Source organism: Numenius arquata, chromosome 6 (assembly GCF_964106895.1).
Source record: "Numenius arquata chromosome 6, bNumArq3.hap1.1, whole genome shotgun sequence".
Lineage (NCBI taxonomy): Eukaryota > Metazoa > Chordata > Aves > Charadriiformes > Scolopacidae > Numenius > Numenius arquata.
The window spans coordinates 43,494,667-43,517,261 of NC_133581.1; the positions used below are offsets into that span (position 1 = coordinate 43,494,667).

The 22,595-nt window shown below is 43.2% G+C and overlaps 1 protein-coding gene across 5 annotated transcripts in view; it reads left to right on the forward strand.

Annotated features, from left to right (window-relative positions):
• The first annotated feature begins 2,369 nt into the window (after positions 1-2,369).
• The window catches only part of CAPN3 (calpain 3), a 28,298-nt gene continuing 8,072 nt past the window's right edge, over positions 2,370-22,595 (forward strand). Inside the window, exons 1-16 of one of the 5 annotated variants that reach the window (XM_074149606.1) lie at positions 2,370-2,663; positions 6,726-6,795; positions 9,185-9,303; positions 9,953-10,086; positions 10,483-10,651; positions 11,329-11,469; positions 14,028-14,111; positions 14,510-14,595; positions 15,339-15,416; positions 15,859-16,019; positions 16,536-16,705; positions 17,338-17,349; positions 18,506-18,714; positions 19,409-19,445; positions 20,470-20,487; positions 21,582-21,692. In XM_074149606.1, coding sequence (XP_074005707.1) covers positions 2,370-2,663; positions 6,726-6,795; positions 9,185-9,303; positions 9,953-10,086; positions 10,483-10,651; positions 11,329-11,469; positions 14,028-14,111; positions 14,510-14,595; positions 15,339-15,416; positions 15,859-16,019; positions 16,536-16,705; positions 17,338-17,349; positions 18,506-18,714; positions 19,409-19,445; positions 20,470-20,487; positions 21,582-21,692 — 1,893 coding nt within the window. The remainder of the gene's footprint in view (positions 2,664-6,725; positions 6,796-9,184; positions 9,304-9,952; positions 10,087-10,482; positions 10,652-11,328; positions 11,470-14,027; positions 14,112-14,509; positions 14,596-15,338; positions 15,417-15,858; positions 16,020-16,535; positions 16,706-17,337; positions 17,350-18,505; positions 18,715-19,408; positions 19,446-20,469; positions 20,488-21,581; positions 21,693-22,595) is intronic. The other 4 variants (XM_074149607.1, XM_074149608.1, XM_074149609.1 and 1 more) reach the window with 4 other exon arrangements.

The window sequence follows — 22,595 nt, forward strand, 5'->3', positions numbered from 1 at the left end:
AAATAAATTTATAGTATATCTTTACAAAAAAAGTAATTGAATTCAATCAGTGAAAACAACTGGAGACAAAACTTCATAAAAATGAAATAGAAAGATTATCATCCATGTATTTCACTTTTTCTCTGTCTGAACAGGTCAGGTATTGGGGTACTTCGGCTTGCAAATATTCCATTGTAAAAGGTAGTTTAATTCCAAAGGGTTTATTTTGCTGTTTGTAGCAAACAGCACATCCATTCTTCTCTATGGTAACTTGAGTTTCTTTAAAGACACCATTTGTCTTTTACTAGCAACTACTGTTTCTCACAAAGAAGACCTGCATAGCAAAAACATCCGTCCAGTAAAAAATAAGAAAAGGACGAGCTGTTTTTTGAACAGGTATAACCACATAATACTCCTGAACATCCATAAAGAGCAACACTGGGTTAGAAGTGGGAAGCGTGTGTCCACCTGCCATTCCCTGTGCGGGCACTGGCTGAACTGTTAGCTGGAGCAGTAGGACATACCCTGACGCTTGCTGACCATCCCAAGAAAAAAATAAAAATAAAACGACTGTTAATCCTTCACTTGATCCTCCCCAGCAGCTACTGACATTCTTCCTGAAACGGAGCTCTGTGTACAAGACATAACAGATGAATTTTTGTACTGGGCAAGAAGGGAGAACATGAAGGAAAGAACATACGCACGGGCTCCAAAATGAGCATTTTTGCTGACGCTGTGCAGTGAGAGGCCCTTGCATCACACTACTTGCATTGCTCTTGAAATATCCTGGAAAGAGTGACACACGGCTCTGCCAAGCTGTCCTGCAAAGTCATGTCAAATATGAGCCCTGCAATCCTCATTACATTTAGATGAAAGGAAGTCATCAATTCTGCATCTGGACAATCCACCCTGAAGCAACTGCATTCCAGTTTCCACGAACACTTGAATCTGTCCTTTCTGGTTGCCCCGTTGGTGCAAGGCTTGCATTCGTGATAAAAAGATTTGGCCGCCATTAGAAGACTGAGAATTAATACTCCCAGAGGGTAGTCAAGCTTGCCAACTAAATTACCTTCTTTAAATGTTCCCCTAGTTGAGGTTTTTTTAATGAGGTGTAGAGATTGTGCATTGTACTATTGATTTGAAATGTATAAACCAAGCAAATGGCTGAGAAAGAAAAAAGAATCGGTGCTTTGGAAAACACCATAGTACTAGGGCAGAAGGTCAGCAATGAGCACAAGAGCCAGAGTCCAGAGACGAGTGTCATTAGGGCAAAAATAACACTGATGTCATCGTGTGATTTAAGACTTCCCAATCAAAGAAAAATCAAGGTGTCAGGGGGCTTTTCGTGACACAAACAATGTCACCTTTTAAAGAACTGAGTTATAGAGAAGAGCAACATATGTTTAGATTTTTCACAGAGGCTGTGAATTTGTCCCTTATCCCACTGTTGTACTGTTGTATGACAAAATAAATGGGCAAAGTCAGACATCTCCTGTAAGATTGGTACATCCTCATACACACAGAATGTCCCAGTTTCCACACTGGGCCCCCTATATGAAAAGGTGCCTTTTACATGCGAAGTAGCTATCACCAGGTAGATCTTAGTGCTGGTGAGTTGCTCTCTAGAGGAGCCAAACCCAGCCGGCAGGTAATGACCTGACCTCAACAGCATCAAATAATTACCGTTTTCACCATTAGGAGTGTGTTTTCAGCACCGCTAGTAAAAATCTCTGTGTATCTTTTCTGCAGCAAAGGGTAAAAACAAGAAGTCGAGTACAACAGTTCTGCCTTCAGGACTGTCAGGACTGGTTTATTGGCTGGCAGTACTTCATAAGTATGTTCCCAAACTAGTGGGAGTTTAGCTTCCAGTTTCACCGTTCTTTCTACTTACGGAAAAGACAAGCTGCTTGCTCCAGGAGTCAGCCTGCACACGGAGCCTATCCCCGGAATATGCCTGGCCTTGGCACGAGCTGCGCAGAAGATTGACACCATCTCACTAACCCCCTCCCTCTCACTTTCCCTCTCTCTCACTCTTTGCCTGTAGTTATTTTTAGATTTTACGGGTTAAAGCTTGTCCCTTTGGACGTTTATACGCACAGGACAGGCACACACACATGCTGTAGACACTACAACTCAGGCACGGGAGTTAGCCAACAGATTATCCTCTTCCACATCAAGGAATAAATTCCAATTTCTTACGACAAAATACTGCCCTCTGAGAGGATGCACGACGTGCTTAACCACATGGAATTTTGTCGCTTGCAAATTTGACTGGGAGACTTTCAACAGATAGAAAAAGCGGTTTACACAGCAACTTCCTCTTTTCTCAAATTTCCTTCCAGTTCGCAAGATTTTGCTTTCTTTCAACATTTGCTTTAAGCCTGATTCCCATGCCGACCGCCATAAATGCCACGGTGGCTCAGCAGACAGGTTCTGGGTCAGTTCCCAGCGCTGCTGTTAGCACTACAACTGAAGGTGCAGGTGGGGGCACAGGGGGGATTTATTCTGCCATTATAAGTCGCAACCAGCCCATTATCAGCGTGAAGGAGAAGACCTATGAGGAGCTTCACAAGAAGTGCCTGGAGAAAAACATTCTCTATGAAGATCCTGATTTCCCACCGAATGAATCCTCCCTCTTCTACAGCCAGAAAATCCCCATCAAGTTCGAATGGAAAAGACCACGTGTAAGTAACATGTTTGCTGAGTGCCTTTTACTTTCTCTAAATGGAAGTATTCACCCTGAGCTTACATTTTTGCAGAAAGCGTGTGTCAGGGGAGGCAGTGCAAATAAGCTGAAAATGTATTTCCTTAGAACTCTCCTGGAAGATAACTAGCTAGGGCTGTGGAAGCTCAGAGAGTGTGTATACAATGACTAAAATACAGTAAACAAAAATGAAAAAATAAGAGATGGAATGAAATATGTAGACAAAGAAATATGGAATTTAATTTTCTTCTTTCATGATTCGCTAAGGATTTTCTTGTCTGAAATTGCCAAAGAAGAATTCTCCTCGTTCTGCTACAAGTTGTTGGGTTTGCTGAGGCTTAATTTTTAGACATTACCTTATTTCACTTAGAACTTTACTTTAGCATTCTGCTGGCTTCCTAATCTGTCGAAATAAAAGGACAGGTTATGGTCTGAAACATGCTTTTGTTCAGTTGGTTGTTCCCAACGTTGCTTAGCCAACTTGCAAATGTTGTTCGGCATATCATCCACTTACCATGAACGTATTGTAATCACTGTGAGGACCCACTTCTACCTGCTTATTCCATTTATTTTCCCTACCTTATGGGCATTCCCTAGCCTGCCTTCCTCTTATTTCCCACCCTGAGTCTCTCTCACAGGCAGAGGATTAATTCCTAATTCCCAATTGATTCCCTGTCTTACTACAGGAGGAGTTCTCCTCTTTCCCTGTCATTCCTACTGGGTGGCTGCTCCCCGCTGGTGCAGCAGCCCCTGGGACGCTGCCTCGGCCCCTGCTGTCCGGCAGCGAGGACGTGCTTCTGAGGAGCTCACCCAGCTCCTTTTCTCTGGTGGGTTTTGGCTGCCTCTTCTAGATTGGCCATACTTCCTCAACACCCAGCTCTGTGCTTCGATGGCAAAGTCAGTGGTGACAGAAAACACTAACCACAGGAACGTTACTGAAGAGCGAAAGCCCAGGAGCTCTTGCGGGTGGCTGTTACAGACGCAGGGGAAGGCCTTGTGCCGCTGTCACAACAACAGCATGAGCAACGTGGGGGGAGCAACATGACTCCCCCATCTGCCATGCCCTGTGCACGTGTGCTCTGCCATTCCTTCGCCGTCGCCACGGCTGCATCAGCTCCTGGAAACGTGTGAGAATGAGTTCGATGCAGCCACAAGTCAATCGTCTTAAAGGGATGGGTTTCCCTTATTTCTGCAGAGAGGAAAGCGATACAGCAGGAGGGTGGGTGAGTGCCAGCACCCTGGGCAGACAGACTGCTGGAGCGCGTATGAGAAAGCAGAGTAAAGAAGACGCACAATGTCACCTCACACTTGTCTAATGTATCTGAGCATGCACAGACCGAGCGTTTGGTTTTGGGAAGGTTCTTCCCAAAGAAGGGCAGACTTCAGGGTCTCTATCCCAAACATATCTCTCTGAGCCACTCATTAACACATGGGTTTTGGAGTTCTACAGATTGTCTTAGGCAAGCCAAAGAAGATGCTTCCGCTACTTGATAGGATCAATCAGTTGAGGGAATTTACTTAGAATGCCATAGTTTAACAGCAGGTTTTTAAAGGAATGAATGCCTTGTGCTGCAACAGTATAAGCTGACTGGAGGATTTTTCCTGACACAGAAGTAAAGCTAAAGAAAGTATAACAAAGGTCCAATGCCATTTTTAGTTGCTGCCTTTGCATTTTCCAGTGCTCTCTTCCAACTGACTCATAAGTACCCTCTGCCCAGAAAGCAGCACGCACTACTAATGGGTTTTTCCTGGGATTCTCTGACTCCTTTGCTGTAACTTTAGCTCTTTGCAATGAAGTTACAGTCCAAACTGAATGAACCCAGTGAAAACACGGGTCCTTTGGATAGTACCAAGGCAGTCTGAGGCACTCAGGTCAGAGGAGACTCTTTCCGGATGAATCATTGCATCGACGAAGTGCAGCCTATTGGGATTCTCTGTGATAACTTGACCAGAGACATGAAGAGCAATCGCTTGCTCAACCAGGGAGACTGGAAGGACAGACCTGACACCTGCATCTTGAGCACCAGGTCATCTCATTCTCCTGACTGAGTGCTTTTCCTCAGCCTTGGAAGACCTTGAAAGCTTTCCCTGTAACTTTGGCTGTGCTCAGCACAACTAGCACAGCTGGAGATGAACTAGAGTAATACGATATTAAAAGCATATCCACAGCATACTAAATACACCTGGCCACCATAAAGAAATGCAAGAAAAGCATTTCTGTTATAGCTAAATCAGTTCATACAACTGTACGATTCCCTCCTCCACATTCCTTTACCAACCATCCTCCAAAGCAAACGAGCAAAAGACGCAATAAATTGCTCCGAGGAACAATAATCCTGTACATTTAATGTTTGGAAATGCTTACACATAATCTAACTACCTTCATCTAAAACACAGCATGCTGGATTCTAAAGCTTGTTACATCAATAGGAGCAGGATCAAGCTAAAATACAGCAATAGAGGCTGAAAAAAATACAATATGAAAACCTGGCATCTCACAGTTAGTTTTTGGGAGAGCACCACAGCAATGCGAGGAAGAATATTTTCAACAGAGCAAGTGGGTGGAGAAAAGCATGAAGGCATCTCAAACAGCTGCCTTGGCAGAACTGGACCCCAGGACAGCTGACCAAGGCCCAAAATAACAGGACAGTCCCTTCCTTCCCTCCCTCAAGAAGAATAAGGTGACTGCTGGGGGGAGCCGGAAGCTGGTCTCTCTGGCTATATGACTAATCCAAATACTTACATCAAAGCAAATCTGCTGATTACTCTGAAGGAGCAAAAAAGTGGGCTCAAGCCAAGTGAAACTACTAGACCTGAAACATGAGTCTGGAAAAATCCAGGTCTGCGCTGATGACGTGGGGAAAAAAAGCTTTAGACCGCAGAGGTAGCATCAGCTGCCTGTGCTGCCATACAAACAATTGCCAGTTGCTTTCTCTTTCTCCTTCCCACTCCAGCCCTCCTGTCTTCCAGCAAATTTGGTTCCTGGACTATACTTAGTCTTCTTCTGTATTTGCAGCTGCTTAGTGAAGTGGTCCTTAGGTTGCAGTATCTTACTCTCACAAGGGATGGGTCCAAAACTTCAGTGTCTTCTTTTTCTTCACCATACCAAGCATTCAAGTATGAGTGATGGTACGAAGCAGGGACTTTTTTTTCCTCTGTAGGACAGGTTGTACCTACTTCTTCCCTTGGCTTTCCTATACCCTGTAGTTCTTTGTCCTATACGGAGGAGGTTCTGTGTAACCCTGTAATAGTCCCACCTCCATTTACTGGTAGTTTCTGCATGGTTCTTCCTTCCCTACAGAAATTTCTTAATTATTTATGCCTGTACAGCATCTTGTGCCCATTCTGTACTAGTGTAAATACTGACAAACCTAATACATTTTTACATAATTACATCCTAAGTGCAGGGCAAAAGAAGAGCTTCCTGTCTTTGGAGACAGATGATAGCTATTACATTTCTGAATACAGCATTGGCAATTAAATACTGCAACATGAGCAAAAGAATAAAATCTCTTAACCAGCAATTGATTATTCCTGAGAATTAAACACCAGATACTGGGCAAATTTCAAGGAGGAGTATTACTGGGGTTCATTCCTAATGAAATGTGCTCACCAACCCTATTAATACCTCAGCATATTAGTTACTGCAAATTGGACACCTTAAACCTGCAGTCATTTTTAAAGACTTTACTCTGGTCCCCTGATATTCTTTCCACCTACCTGCCCTCCTCTCTCCTCCAATGTTTATTTTTTCATTGTATAGAAAAAATATTTTTCCCTATTCTCCCCATTTTAACTGTAAAGAAGGAGCCCCCCAGGCTATTAAACCCTGTAGACACACGGACAAAGCTCTGCCTGAAGTCTGGAACATCCAGACTCTAAAACATTTCCATAATGAAACTCTGCCGCTGAAAACTGCAAGAGATTTTGATAATCACAAACTATCCTACAGGAAAACAAAAAGAAATGCTTTTTATTTCTGTGGCAAACAGGCATTATAATGCATGTTTTTTCTGCTCATCCATCTGTTTATATTTTGCAGGAAATCTGCGAGAATCCACGGTTTATCATTGGTGGAGCCAACAGAACAGATATCTGCCAAGGAGAATTAGGTATGAAATTCTTACTTCAATCCTCTGCTTGTTAAAGTCTGCATCAGAGCTTAGCTCTCACTTAATTTTCTTTTGCTTCCAAAGTGATATTTGAAATCCTATGTTTCAGTCTATCACTACACATCTACTGATTCCTGCTCTATATAGCAAATCATTGATGCCTGCCTAGTAGCAACCTAGGGAAGAACTTTAAGAGAAAGACACTTTGCAGGGTGTTTTGCTTTTCATGAACTAATATCATGAATATGTTACAAAGCACCGCTTGGCCCTTTCTCTCAGGATTTGAGGATGAACAAAATGAGTTAAGATGAGAGGTAAAGAGAAGGAGTTGCTTGACTGAGAGAAAAATCTAATCAGCTACTGTTGTATTTTCTCAGGTATTTAGTCCTATTATTTCCATGCAGGATCTTCTGAAGGCCTCCAGCTAAGCCTGCCTTGTACTCAGGGACAACCCCTATATTGAAGAACTTAAGCTTAGATGCTCAAAGAGACCCTGATACACAGAGCTGCTACTTAGGTACAAGTGATGTCTCTGCAACAGTCATCCACGTGGCCCTCACCTGCACTGCTCCGTACAGTCATTCCCCACTCAGCTTTGCCATGTCTTTTATGGTTTTATAACTTCACCTGTGACCTTCTTCCTAAGCTAATGCATCCTAACGTGTGTTAATCTTTTCATTTAAGAGTTGTTCTGTGCTTGTGACTGTCCTCACCTTCCCAGTATTTTTTTTTAAAAACAAACGAACAAAAAACCCCATTGTCTTTCTTTTTAGGTGACCAGAACTTCACAGTTTCCAAACTGTGGACACAAATGAATTTATGTTCTCTCTTTTGTCTTCCATTCCTTCCCCAGCTACTCACAGCATTCTTCACCTTTTTGAGTTCTGCCAAACATCGGATAGTTTAGAAAGCTCCAGTTCACAGTTGACCCCACATCCTTCCTAAGGGGTAACTGTCACGGTTTAACCCCAGCCAGCAACTATGCATCACGCAGTCGCTCACTCACTGCCCCCCGGTGGGATTGGGGAGAGAATCAGAAGAGTAAAAGAGTGAGAAAACTCATGGGTTGAGATAAAGAAAAGTTTAATAAGTAAAGCTAAAGCCATGCATGCAAGCAAAGCAAAACAAGGGATTCATTCACTACTTCCTGTTGGCAGGCAAGTGTTCAGCCATCTCCAGGAAAGCAGGGCTCCATCACATGTAACGGTTACTTGGGAAGACAAACACCATAACTCGGAATGCGCCCACCTTTCTTCTTCTTCCCCTGGCTTTATATACTGAGTGTGACACGATATGGTATGGAATATCCCTTTGGTCAGCTGGGGTCAGCTGTCCCAGCTGTGTCCCCTCACAACTGTTTGTGCACCCCCAGCCTGCTCACTGGTGGGACAGTGTGAGGAGCAGAAGTGGCCTTGACTGCTCAGCAACACCCACAAACTTTAGTGCGCTACCAATACTATTCTCATCCCGAATCCAAAACATAGCACTACACCAGCTGCCAGCAAGAAACTGTGTATAGAGTTGGCTTTCCAAAATATACCCATACATGTATTTCTATGTTTTATCACTCCACCAGTTTCATAAATTTCTTTTACAACTCACTGCATGCAGATATAGTTTTCACTGTGTCGTATAAGTCTCTCACTCAACTAATCCGCGCTGCTCAGGCAAGCTTACTCTATAGTCTCTCTTAGAGTAGCAGCTAGGAGGTTTTAATTAAGGGTTGAGGCATCCTTTGCTGAACACAGAAGTACTACGGGATAAAGTCACTTTCCCAGAGCTCCTATAGAGGCAGCAAGCTTGTGCAAGAGTCTGAAGGAGGAACTGAAAAGAGCTAAAGGGGACAGCGCTTGCAACAGTGCAAACACAGATTCAAAAAGAGGAAAATGCATCAGAGCAATGAAGCAGGAAAAAGACCCCACAGAACAATGGTTGGGACAGTGGGTTATCCTGAGAGCAAAACATGGAAACGCGAGACTGAGCGCAGCTGTACAGAGCTCCACCTGGGAGAGAGTTATTTCTCAGCTGGTCTCTGTCCTAAGCTTGGAAGGAAAAGTAACGTGGGAATTTAGATAGGAGTTCATGTGGGACAGGGAAATTTTAACACAGGCAACAGTGCTCATCAGATCTTAGGCTTTTTCTAAATTACAGGGAACATCTATTTAACAGGTGTGCACCTAGCTATGAATGATGCCAATGAGCATTTCCAGAGCACAAATAAATAAAGTGCTGAAGTCTGCAGAACACATGGAGAAGAGCACTCTCCTGAAAGGCTATGATGAAATGCTCCACTGAGAATTAATGTGTCACTTGACAGTATCTCTGGTTTTCCCTTTGATTCTAGTTTCTCTGTCCCTTCATGTTGTCTGCTACTTCTGCTCATTTACAGGAGACTGCTGGTTCCTAGCTGCCATTGCCTGCCTGACACTGAATAAAAAGCTGCTCTGCAGGGTTATACCACACGACCAGTCCTTTATACAAAACTACGCTGGCATCTTTCACTTCCAGGTGAGTCCCTTCGTCTAGCGGGAGGCAGATGGAACTCTATTTACCCAAGAGAGAGCTGAGCTCTCAGTGCGCTCTTTCCTTTCACTTTTCTGCCCTTTGGAAGCGTGAGTGATGGCAGGGAAGGAAGAGGGATTGAATTGCCTCACCCTAAACTCTTCCAACAGGGCAGCCACAGAAGGGTCAGCCCATACAGGCAATTAGGGAGCATTAATCCACCAACGGAGCATTTGCCAGTTGCCATGTCCTACATGTAAGGGATCGCAACAGGTGCCCAGTCCTGCCTGGCTGCTCAGATGTGGCCCTACAGCCATCACAGACACATGGGTAGCTGGCAAGAGCATCTATTTTTAGGCCCACAAGCAGCTGGTCTCTGTCAAAAACAAGTTACTGAAGAAACGCTTATTCGGAAAAGATTGACTGTTCTCCGTAATTCCCTTGCCTTCCCTAAGGGACCTCTCAGTGGTCCACAAGTGTTGCCCAGAGGAATTCAGTCCAACTGCCTCCCTCCCAATGCCATCACTTTTTGCCACATTACGAAGCAGTTAATTTCCACATTTCTCCTCTCTCAGCCTGGCTTTTCAGCCAGGTTTGCCCTCCCTACACCAAGTCAACACTGGGTTTTTTTTTTTTTCTGTTTGCCTTTATTCAGTTCTGGCGCTATGGAGACTGGGTGGACGTCGTCATCGATGACTGCTTACCCACATACAACAACCAGCTGGTCTTTACCAAGTCCTCCCAGCGCAACGAGTTCTGGAGTGCCCTCCTGGAAAAGGCCTACGCAAAGTAAAATGACCCACTGGACTGTGACGGGCTCCCCACTGAGGCTTTGGCCTGGGAGGTGGTTAAACCAATATGTACAGGGCCTACAATGAGCATGTAGAGAGCCTCTGAACATACCAGTGCCTTTTTCTATAGATTTTCATGACTCTGAATTGGGGATGGGGTAAAGCATATTTTCTAGAGCATTTTGCTACTCAGAGGTCTACATTTGATTCTCAACATCTTTTTCTTTTTTTTTTTTTTAATGTATGCAGGTGGCATGTTTTAAAACTTTTAACTTGAGAGTCACAGTTTGTGGGTTTTCGTAGTACGTGTGTTTACATATCTTCATTTATACACACACGCGCGCTAAGTATAAATATATAGGTAGGTGTCTTATTTTTATTTTCTCTTCCCAAGACTCCACGGGTCATATGAAGCTTTGAAAGGAGGCAACACAACCGAAGCCATGGAGGACTTCACCGGAGGAGTCACAGAGTTCTATGAGATAAAGGATGCCCCTAAAGATATCTATAAAATCATGAAGCATGCCATTGACAGAGGATCCCTCATGGCCAGCTCCATTGATGTGAGTCTGTATGAACTTTGCAGATGAGCCATAAGAACGGGTAGAGGAGAGGGACCTCTTCATCCATAATTAAATACATGCCACCTTTTGGGACTGCTTGGTTTAGTCCATATAGCAGACATCCATTTCTAGGAGATGGAGTCATGTCCACTAGACACCACCCATTAGGAGACAGAGTCATGTGCAGTAGACACCAACCATTAGCAAACAGCAAACGCCAAAACGGAAACAAAACGAAGCAGAACGTGGAGGTAGGGAGAAGGGGTGCGATCAGCAAAACCAGCACCCCCCAACCTCAGTGCCCTCGCCCAGGTTAGTAAGGGGGTGCCGCAACTCTGTTAAGATACAAATCTTCACATCAAATGAGCTAAGTGTGCAAATGCTTGCGATATCAACCCTTCAATTGCCAACATAGTCTTAAATTGTCTTAATTTACTGTGGTTAACTTAAAATTGAAAGTAACAAAACTAGCTTCAGTTATGAAGTATGAAGTTGCAGTAAAGGCAGAAGAACAAGCAGTGGTATCAACCACTGTGGATAAGTATGGACCATCTAGCATATAATGAGAGAGAAGTTATCTATGCTGCCTTTTACCACTCATCCATCTTGTATAATTTCTCTTCTCTCTCCCTGCCTCATGTTTCTGCCTGACACTTTTCTCGCATTCTCTGTACCAGGATAACCTGGGCTTTTCCTACGGATCAGCTCCTCGAAGCGACATTGGGGAACTGATTGCTCGAATGGTGAAGAATCTAGAAAACGCGCAGATGACTCACTCCACTGTAGACTACCAAGGAACAGACGAGAGGCCAGCCTGGGTAAGTATGTATCCAGAAGCGTTGACTTCAGAGGGCTTTTATTTACAGACAGAATAGTTAGAGGAACATATCATCTACACTTTTAAATCCTTATTTGACTTCACTGAGTTATCCCAAGGCTAAAGACCTGTTCTTATGGATGCTATTTGACATATGTATTAAAGGATTTCAGTCCTTTCAAACACAGCGACTGATACTAGAGGACTTTGCTGATACTGAGGCCAAGGGCTGTTGGCTTGTGGCAAAGGCTTATAATTTCCAGATATTACCTGTACAGTAGAAACAGAGAGCAAAATCACATCAAATATGTCAAAGTGGCACACTGGTTATTGTATTTGGGAACAGGACACGATTAGTGGATTTTATAAAGTACCTCAGTTGCAAAGTACAGAGAAAGCGAGAAAATTAAAATACAAGAATGGAACAAGATCCCCAAGTGGGGTGTGGTGTGGTGTAAGAGAAATAAAAGGCAAGCTCTGCACAGCTCTCACCCCAGGCACAAAAGCTCTTGGGGAACTTATTTTGAGACAGAGTGCTATGGAGCTCTGCCTACCAACAGAAGGGACTCTGCTCCTGGATTGTTCCTTTAGATTACTGCCTTTAGGATCATTTATGCATTTAAAATGTATAAATGAAAATTATGGAAATGAAAAACATGTAGAGATTTACATGCATGATAAACTACAAAGTAACTCCAGCATACTTTAGTGTATAGCAAAATAGAGGGATGTTAAAACCGTGAAAGGAAAATCCCATATTGGGAAACGTAAAGGCTTCTGAATCCGTAGAGGGACACACTGTTTTCTTCTTCTCTCTGTCAGGCAGCTGTCATGCCTTGCCCTTTAGGGACCTGCATTTCCATGACAATGAAATTACATCTCTCACTTTACAGAGAGAAAAAACACCCAACACCCACCCCAATTACACCATCTAAAACTTTTGGTTGCGCAAACCGTCTTCTGCATTTGCAGCAGAAATAGCTGGTTTTTGCTCTTTTGACATCCATATTTAGTCTTCCTAAAAGACTGAAATGGTGTAACTCTTCGGGAAAGCCCAGTTCAACTGCCTTGTTTTGCAAGCACAGCTACCCAAATCACCCATGTTTTGGGGAGAATTTCCTCCCCAGTGACTGTCTGCTCAAAGAAGTTTGGAAAACTCTGTATAGTTGCTGCTCTGGCAGCCGTTTTGCTGCTGGTTATTACACACTCCTGAGCCATCACCAGAAAAAAAATAATCATGACTCTTGATGGATAGAGGCAGCTAGTGCACACTGCAGAAGCACTTTAGAGAAGTGGCCCAGGGCACCAGCAGAAGTTAATATTCTTAAACAAAAGAGAGAAAGGGGTTCTGATAAGTAATGATGGTGACAACCTGAGCAGAAATGAAGAAAAAAGGAAATAGATATGAAATTATAGGCATAAAAAAATATAGAAACAGGAGAAAGAAAGAGAAGAAAGAGAAGCAGAAGGGAAATAAAAGAAAATAATTGTGACAGCCAGGAAATACTTGGACGAGATCCTCCCTGTGCAAGCTGAGAAAGTATCTGTGTGACCTTAATAATTCTTCATTTCCAGCCCTGCCTTTCTCATGCCCTCAAAAAGGGGTGGCAGAGTTACTGGCAGAGCCTTGCGGTCACCTCTCAGTGACAGACATAATGGAAGAGGGGAAGTTTCGCATATAGTCCACATGTGCGTAGCAGGGCCTTCCATCCCCACTGTTCGCAGTGATCTCTCCTACAAACACAGTGAACCGTGTGCACTTCCCCATCTTCCTCTCAGTTCTTTATCTCCCAGATAAAGACCATCCATTCCGAGATTTGCAAACAAAAATCTGTCAGACACACTAACAGTCAATTACCAGGACAGCAAATGTATTTACACCTGAGCACACACTGCTGAAGAAAGCTACGCCCTTCCTGAATGTCAGCTGGAAAAAAATTCAAACATAAGGATTTTAACAATTATGGAATAAAATGCACATCTCCACAAGAAATTAAAAAGAAAATAGTAAAGTTCATAGGAACAGTGTATTAAATAGGGTGCTTTAGCGTCATTGTGATAAGATTGCAGCCATGCGTAAAGACAGAAGTATTCTTCTAGGTCTTGATCTGCTCTTATGTTTCCAGTTAATATGTAATAACCTTACTGAGCCATACCAGAACGTACTATCTCAAGAAAGGGCTGAATAGTCCTACTAATAGAAAATCTGACCATTTTGATTAAGCATCCTATGTATATATACTCAAAGTGTGTTCCGAGTGCAAAAAGCAGTAGCCTACACAAAGGTAAAAAGTAAATCACAAAATGTCCTTTCCAATTGATATTATTAACATTTTGCTTTTCTAAGTTCATGCTTCACTCCTTTCTATCCAACAACATTAATTCTGCGGGCACTGAGTTAGGCCACCTTGGCAAATGCAAAGAAGAGAATAAAGACAAAGCCCTCTCTCACCTAAACAGTGTCATCCTCCCTCCCAAAGCCCTGGGTGGCAACACCTGCCTCACAGCAGCCAGCTGAGCTCGTGTGACTCTTACACATTTTTATCTTGTGTCAAACAGACCATAGTGCCAATGCAGTACGAAACTCGGATGTCTTGCGGGCTTGTCAAAGGCCATGCCTACTCTGTCACTGCCGTGGAAGAGGTATGTACGGTCCCTTTCCTCCAGCTATGAGTAGCTACTGGTCCAGCACCATCCATGTCAGCAAAGCTACGGGGGTGAAGGGAAAGCAAAACAATTTATGAGCTAAGGAAATGAAATTTATATTTAAATAATGAAAGCTTTGTAGAATAACAAACCTGTCCAGGTTCTGGCTTTCTAGGGAAACAGGTATTCTGCCATGGTGTGCTTGGGCAAAGGTAGCCACAGCCAGCCACTTTCTGGTCTTACAGCCTTCCTGCATTCACCCCAAGCAGGTCAGGCTGGGCGATGGCCCAGTAAAACACCATCACTGGCGCAGCTGGTATCAGCGGTTTGGCAGGCAGAATGTTTCCTTTTGAACCTACTCTCAGCCTATTCTTGTTGCCTTCTTTTTCAATTAGACAACATTTAAAGGGAAAAAACTCCGTCTGGTAAGACTGAGAAACCCCTGGGGGCAGGTGGAATGGAATGGACCTTGGAGTGACAAGTGAGTAAAAAGAAGCTTCACATGATTTGAAAAAAAAAAGAAATAATAATTGCAGCTTAATTTGCCCTTATGCAGCTTGTGCATGACCCTAACATTTAATAATGAAATATCTGAATTGTCTTTGCTGTTATTTTGACACATGAACTTTGAAGCTGATTGCATTTCAGTGCTTAGGTGAAGCTGTGAAAAGAAAAGAGTAACTAGAAAAGACATTAAGAAGGGCTTCAATCAATGGAAATTAAGAGAACGCCCAGTCTAATGGCACAGTCAATCTGATTTTACTGTCTAGCAAGTTCAGCAATATCCATTTTCAAAACAAGATGTGACAGTAGAAAAATCTTTTAAGTCATGGAAGAACTGGATGAAGCAAGATGTCAGTACATGAGTGAGTTTGGATAAAGCTTCTCATTAGGTTTTACTGAAAGGAATTTCAATAGCTACTCCAGCAATGAGAGTCTGCAAACATTTTTGTCTTCAAGCTAAATAGAATGAACACAGTTCAGCAGATTTTTGAGAGCTGCTAAGAGGATGTCTGAAGGGAAGGCAGAGAGGAGCAGGGAATTGCTTTTTGGAGAAGAGGGTATCATTGAGAACAAATGGTTGCAAGGCTGACAAAGGAAAAATTATATGGATATAGCAAGACGACTCTTGACTTTCCACTCTACGAGGCTTACAGTAAAGATTAGAAATTTTAATGAAAACTGCATTGCAAATTGTAATCTAATTTGTTTACTCCTTTGAAGGTCAGAAGAGTGGAACTTCGTTGACGAAGCCGAGAAAATCCGCCTGCAGCACAAGATCGTGGAGGATGGGGAGTTCTGGTGAGAATCAAAAACCTGTGTTCCTATATAAGATATGCAACTACAGCAAAAATGAATCACACTGCACTAGCTAAATCTGCAAAAACTGTTGCAGTAGTCCCTGTTCCCCTTCATATTCCCAATTAGCCCTGCTCTGCAATCCCCTCATCCTCCCACCAGGGTTTATGGAGTGCCACCAGCACAGTCCTTCTAATTATGCCACGCTTCCGCAAGCTCTCCATCACCCTTTCTATGCATCATCCTCTCAACCCAGTTTCCCCCAGTTTGGAGATGTACCTGTGTTAATTGACCAACCAGCGTTAGGAAAGCATGGTGCTCCCACTGCAAACGTGCCCTAATAGTGGCAGTGACATGGGCCACCCTCTCCACCTCACCAGGATCTTGCAGGCAACCACCCACCACGTAAATCTATTTGGGTTCATTTTCCCCTCAATTTCTCCAGGATATCATTTGAGGATTTCATGAGGCACTTCACAAAACTTGAGATCTGTAACCTCACACCTGATACTCTGGAAGCAGATAAACTCCAGACCTGGACTGTGTCGGTCAATGAAGGGCGCTGGGTGAGAGGCTGCTCGGCTGGAGGTTGCCGCAATTATCCAGGTGAGCAATGGGCCTCTTTGATGGAGACTGCATGAGATCCCACAGGCTAAGTCATACCACAGCCTGGTCAGTTCTCAACCACAGGAAAAGCCTTGCTTCCTCAGCAGATGAGGTACACGATTTTGTGGCTGGAAATCTGTCGCTATGTTTGCAACAGCACCTCATAAGCCCAAAGGTAAATCATTGTTCAAATATTTCACAGTGGCCCATGTAAGAGAAAAGAGAACAGTTTCACTCTAATAGATTTCACTTGGGAAATCCACTTTCTGGTAGCTTTAGGCACTCTGGAAGTTTGTCAGATGCCAGTTCTTCATTTTACATCCTTCTTTGCTGTGCAGTTTTGTTAAAAGTATATATTTTTTTAGATGTTATGGTTTTTACATAGTTATTAGCCCAATTCTAATCTTTCCCTCAGGAGCCACAGGCAGGGAACTTAAAAGTTCTCTTTGATCATGGGTATCATTAGAAAACTGAAGGTTTACACGTTTGCTTTGGGTTGTTGGTGGGATTTCACAGATACATTTTGGACCAATCCCCAGTATCGCTTGAAGCTCCTGGAGGAAGATGATGATCCCGAGGATGAAGAGGTTATCTGCAGCTTCCTTGTTGCACTGATGCAGAAAAATAGAAGGAAAGAACGCAAGCTGGGAGCCAACCTGTACACCATTGGCTTTGCTATCTACGAGGTACCAGCTCTAGACTTTATTTTTTTCAACGTGGTCACAAATCCTGACAGTATGCATTTACCAAGAGAGTTACTGAATCATTCAGCCCGATTACATGAACTGCAATTTTTACTTTGCAATGAACTCAGGGGAAACCTGGAAGTGAGGAAAGAAATTCAAGGCTTTGTAACCATTCAGCTCATAGTAACCTCAGAGTTTACCCCATCTATAAGTAACACACTTTTTAGGCTTTTATACTGACTCAATACCAGAATTTAATATATTCTCTCTCAAATTCTTCAAACTCCTTTTCATCCTTGCTGAGACTAAACATTTCATTGGCAGAATTGTATAAAAAAAGGAAACAGGCATCCAAGATGCATACGTAGTGATTAACCTCTGTCCCTACTGTCAACTTCACGAAGTCCATTTACTCAGTTCCTTGCACAAACATATTTAGTTCAGATCTTAGTGGATCTCATGTAGACCCCAAGAAATCTAGAAAGGAAGAGAGAAGTTGCTTAGAATATTTATATAACTTGGGGCATTTTAATTATCCCCAGAAATCTATGTGAACACCCTTCTGTACGATCTATAAACAAGTGGACGCACTCAGCAGCTCTGACTGTTTCTTCTCTTTGTTTCTCCCTAAGGTGCCCAAAGAGGTATGAGCAGAACGGAGGCAGATTGACATCTTGGTGTATACTCACAGCTAGTGTTACTGTTGTGCCTGGCTGTAAGTCAGCAGGAAACCATCCAGTCAAGTTTGTTTTCAGGGGTGTAGCAGAAGCGAAACTGCTAACTCCTTCTGCTTTGAGTGTTTTTTAGTAACATTTTTGCAAGTAATTTTTAGTTCCTTCTCACCCGCACCCCATTTTCACTTGCAGCTTTTCCTCAGTCCTTCTATTCTGTACGAGACCTGGCCACAGCTTGCGTGGTCGGTTGGTGAGCCCGGGCTGCAGGAAGCTGTGCCAGCGAGCCCTTTGCCATCACGCTCCATGCAGAACCACCCTAAAACACTTCCCTTTCCTCCTGCACATAATGCCAATGGCCTATATCCTGCAGCCACAGAGTTTCTCTATAGTCTTAGAATTTCTTTTGAAAAATCAATGGTGTTTTCAGGCATTGAAAAAAAACGTATTAAAAGTACACAGATTAAGTTTTACTGAGCCTGCTGGTAGCTGAATCATTGACATCACAGTTTTTGCAAACAAGCTCACCTGAAGGCTACGTAACCTGGAAAACACAAAAATATTGTCTTTGCTGACTATTTTATGGGTGGTTATTTCTGCAGAAAACAGCCTGCAAGAGTTCTTAGCCCACAATTCTTGACCTAATATTCATATTTGAACCAACACAATGTTTGATTGTGTTTCAATAGCAGATACAGAATTCACGTTTTATCCAGGCAAGGAGACATTTCCACTGAAACCATCTTCATCTTACCACACTGCATGCAGGAGTTTGCATATTACCATTCCTTGCCGTGCCACCCTCCAAGGAAAGTAGCCGAACTCTGGTTACACGCAACTTAGCGTCCAAATCATCAGTCAGATAAAAGTGCCTACAGAGCAGAAGTCAGCCAATGCTCTGCGGGTGGGCTCTGGAGCAGCCCTGAGAAGCCAACTAGACCCAGCCAGCAGCAACTTAAAGGTGACAGACCCTGTATCTGTTACCAGCTATCATCCCTCATCAGCTCCCTGCTTGCTAAGCTGCCCCTTCATTTGTGTTTTCTGTCCCAACCATGTGCTGCCTTCATGACAAGCCACCAGGGAATGGGTAAGACTTCCTTGAAGACAAACTGACTCATTTGTTCTGCAGATGCATGGTACTAAGCACCACTTGCAAAAGGACTTTTTCCTCTACAATGCCTCCAAAGCTAGAAGTAAGACCTATATAAACATGCGGGAAATCTCTGAGCGCTTCCGGTTACCTCCCAGCGAGTATGTGGTCATCCCATCAACATATGAACCCCACCAGGAGGGAGAATTCATCCTGAGGGTCTTCTCAGAGAAAAGAAGTCTTTCAGAGTAAGTTGCAGATCCACTTATCTGGTCATGAAAGTGTCAGTGAGCTCACTAGACTGCTTTAGTCATATTCCCAGTTTGCTACACCTGCTCTTAAATTTCTCGACCTCATTAGAAACTCCAAGCTGCAAATTCATCTCCCTGAGCTTCCCTGATAGTCTACCAAAAGCTGCTTTGAATTATCTTTGGAGAAGCTTACTACTTGCAGAATATCCTTTTTAAACGTATCATTAGCCATTTTTAATAATGAAAATGAACGTGTTTGGATTTACTGCTATAAGCCAGTGGCTGAAGTTTTGGCCAGATAGATCATTGAACCAGATCTAGTGAATGAAACACAGAAGTAGGTAGTTATTTATTTTTCATCCTGCTCTTCAACTGTTTTCCCAGAGCTCAGCAAACTGCAGCTGGTGTCACTCTACTTAGGCCAAACAGCTTCTGTTTTACTCCCAGCTGCCAAAGTTCAGTGTTATCAAAGGCTCTTTAGAGGAGTAAAGCGGACAGCAGCCCTCCTGGAAGTGGTACTTGGGATGCTCTGCTCAAACTGGGAAAAAGCCTGCAGCTGTAACAGTTGGAAGCCAGCCCACACCACTGGCTGTTTGGAAAGTTCAAGTGGCTGCTTACAAACCAGCTACAGAAACAAGCAATGTTGGGAACAGCCACTTTCCTGATTTATTTACTTTCTGCTTCCTTCTAGGGAGGTTGAAAACATGATTGAGGCAGACCGTCCATCGGTAAGTACTGTCCTGGGCCTGTTTTGTACATGAATAGGGGCAGGGAGAGGAGGAGCATCACATCTAGGGAAACCTACAGCAGGAAACAATTTGCAGCCACATCACAGCTCCTTTAGCATAAATGCCCACATCTTCTCATCATGATACTTCTTTATACACTTGCTTTATATACTCTACTTTCTGATTTGGCCAGACAAATATCTTTTGCCAGATTAGAAATTTGCTGGTGTAAAGATGCTAAGCATTGCCTTTGCCTCCATCAATGGAGATTGTTCATTTACCAGCAGAGGCCTAGCTTTGTGCTCCAATATATTTTGTTTATGAAATTGGCATCTCATCTAATAAAGAAAAAAGTACATTATTTTGAAGTACATCCCTTTCTGGAAAGGGATTAATGATACCGATTCAAACTAGCGTCTGTGACAAGCTCCAATTGTCAGCATGGGTTTTTACATATTTTTGTGGGAATATACTAAAGTTAACAATACAATTAGTCTTGAAAAAAAAAAAAAATCAGAGGAAACATTCTTGCATAGAATTGAGCTCCATCAAACCTCGCTCAGAAGCGTTCCCCTTTTGTTTGCTGCCATGATAACAAAATATCTGGTGGAGTTTAATTGCCATTTCAGATAACGCTGATCTGTGGGCACAGAAGTCCAATCTCCACTGCACTGACAGGTTGGGAAAAAGAAAATGAATAGTCAGAGCTAAAGGTACAACAAAGATATTATCCAAGCAAAGCCCCACATGAGATGAGCACTGTTTTCCTATGGTTTCTGCAATTTCTGTCCTTCAGTATGCAATTTCTTGGTGGGTGCAGTTTGCCTCATTTTTGGAGATGTGAAAACAGTATGAATATAGGAAATGGGGAAAAATTGTATAAATATAGAAATAGGAAAAATAAATGTGAGAAAGAGCAAGAGAAAAACACAACTTTATTATCAGCTCTGCATAATCTGGATAAAATCTATAATTCTGTTTAAAAAAACTTTTTTTTTTTTTAATTTTGCCTCTTTTTGTACAGAAGAAGAAAAAGGGCAAGGTGGGTACTGAGTGCCAGCAAGGCAACGAGCACGTGCAATGCATGCAGCAGGAGCAGAGTCCCTTGGTGCCATTTCTCTGCGCCTGGAAAGTGATCTAGTTAATGAAGGGCACTGGAAAAGAGGCCATTAGCAGGCAGCAAAGATTTTCTCTTCCTACGCTACATTCTAATGAAATAGCATTAGCATCGTATACCTCTCTCATTCAAAGGGGTGGAAAAAGGGTGACAGAAACTTTTCAGCTTTATAAGCTTGATCCTCCAGGTTGCTCAAACTGCCCTTCCTGCCTGCCCCTCCACGGGCACCCTGACACCCCTTCTCCAGACACACGACCTCACTTTCGCTTGCTGTTGCCTAATGCAGCTACTCCTCTTTCCTGATGTTTCTGCTCACAGAAGTCCAGGATTCTCCTTTCTATTCTGCACAACACATTTAGGACCTTGAAAACGTAACCAGAAGAGAGGCTGATTGCAATTAATACCCTAGCTTAACACATTCACATCTTTCTTGTAGCAGATTTCCTTGTTTTAAATAAGCTAAACCAGAACACTTGTGTGTGGCTGCTTACAGCTGGATGCTTCAAGAATTAACACAGAGAAAGAACATTGTTAGCTATGCAAAGTCCATCATCTCCTACACAAATACTCCATTTCTTCGTAGGATTCAGATTGTTTTCATTGCTACTGTCCTTCATAGAGAGGGGCAAGTTCATCAGCTTAACTGAGACTCAAGAATCTGGGAGGTTCATTTCACTTAAAAAGAAAAAAAAAAAAAGTAACATTTAAATGGTTACTGTCTTTCTGAACAGGAAAGCTAGAAGCCAGAGATTGTACTCTTTTTCCAAAAATACTTCTGCAGCTTGCTTTTTAGCATGAGAGCAGTAGATTCGGAAGTCTGTGTGCCCCCCATCTTTTTTTTGTTTTTCTTCTTCTTTTCTTTCATTCCCAGCTCTGGCTGCCCCAGTTCATGCTCTCGGGGTGAAAGCTGTTGCTGCATGTGCTTTACCACAGAATGGCTGTCACCAAATATTTTCCCTTCCACTATTTCTTGTGTAACTTGCACTTCTCTTTTGCTCTCTTCGTTCTTCTTCTTCTAGCCTATCATCTTTGTTTCCGACAGAGCAAACAGCAATAAGGAGCTGACAGCAGATGAAGATGCTGGCAAAGATGGTGAAAAAACCCACACAGATGAGAAAAAGGTTTCTGCAGCAAGTGGCAAGGGCAGGGGGGGGACAGAGCTTGGTCTGGCTGGCATGAAAGAGTAGCTGGGAAGAGCAGAGGAATGGGGCAAAGACATGTCCTAAGATACTTCACAACTTCTCATCAAATCTTAGCATAACTTTCTTCTGGTTTAGGTGGATCTAATGAACATGAGTGAACAGAGACTATTTTACAGTTACTTATTTTACAGTTATTTAAGACCTGTGCTGGAGGATTTACTTGCTTGAAAGCATCCCCTGGTTCTGCTCTTATACAAGGATCCTGGCTGTGAGAGATCCCTTCCCCACGAGCAGCACAGTTCCATCCACTCCTGCTCAGCCCCTGCTGCGGTACCCGCTTTACGCAGGGCATCACACAAATCACACCCAAGGGGCTTCAGAAGCTCCTGGAAATGATCACAGCCTCTCCAGGAGCTCCTGCACCCCTCCTCTTTTCTCTGACTACCAGAGAGGAGGAAAACAGGGCAGCGAATCCAGAGTTTCTGCCTGCGGGTGGGTGAGGGATGTGAGATGCAGCAGCCAGATCCTGCATCCAGGCTCCTGGCGTCTGGAGGCACAGCTGGAGCATCTTCTTACAGGGAGCCTGCTGTTCTGCTGCACAACTGCCAGAGCGTGCAGAGGCAAAGTGGGAACCATTTAGACAAAAAAAAAAGTACAAACTAAGCAAAGAAATTCACTTTGCTTTGTTACACATAATTCCTGTAATTTAATATTGGGGGGTGATGGGAGAAATGTAGTTTCCTTTGCCAGTATGAGCCTCAGAGATCAGGCTGCTCTTTGCATGTGTCTGAGATGATAGAAGAAAATGGAGAAGGTGAAGCTGTCTCACGTGCTGCTTGTCTCCAGCAAGGGCCCTCCCCACTGCAAAGAGCTCTCAAGCCCAAGTCAATT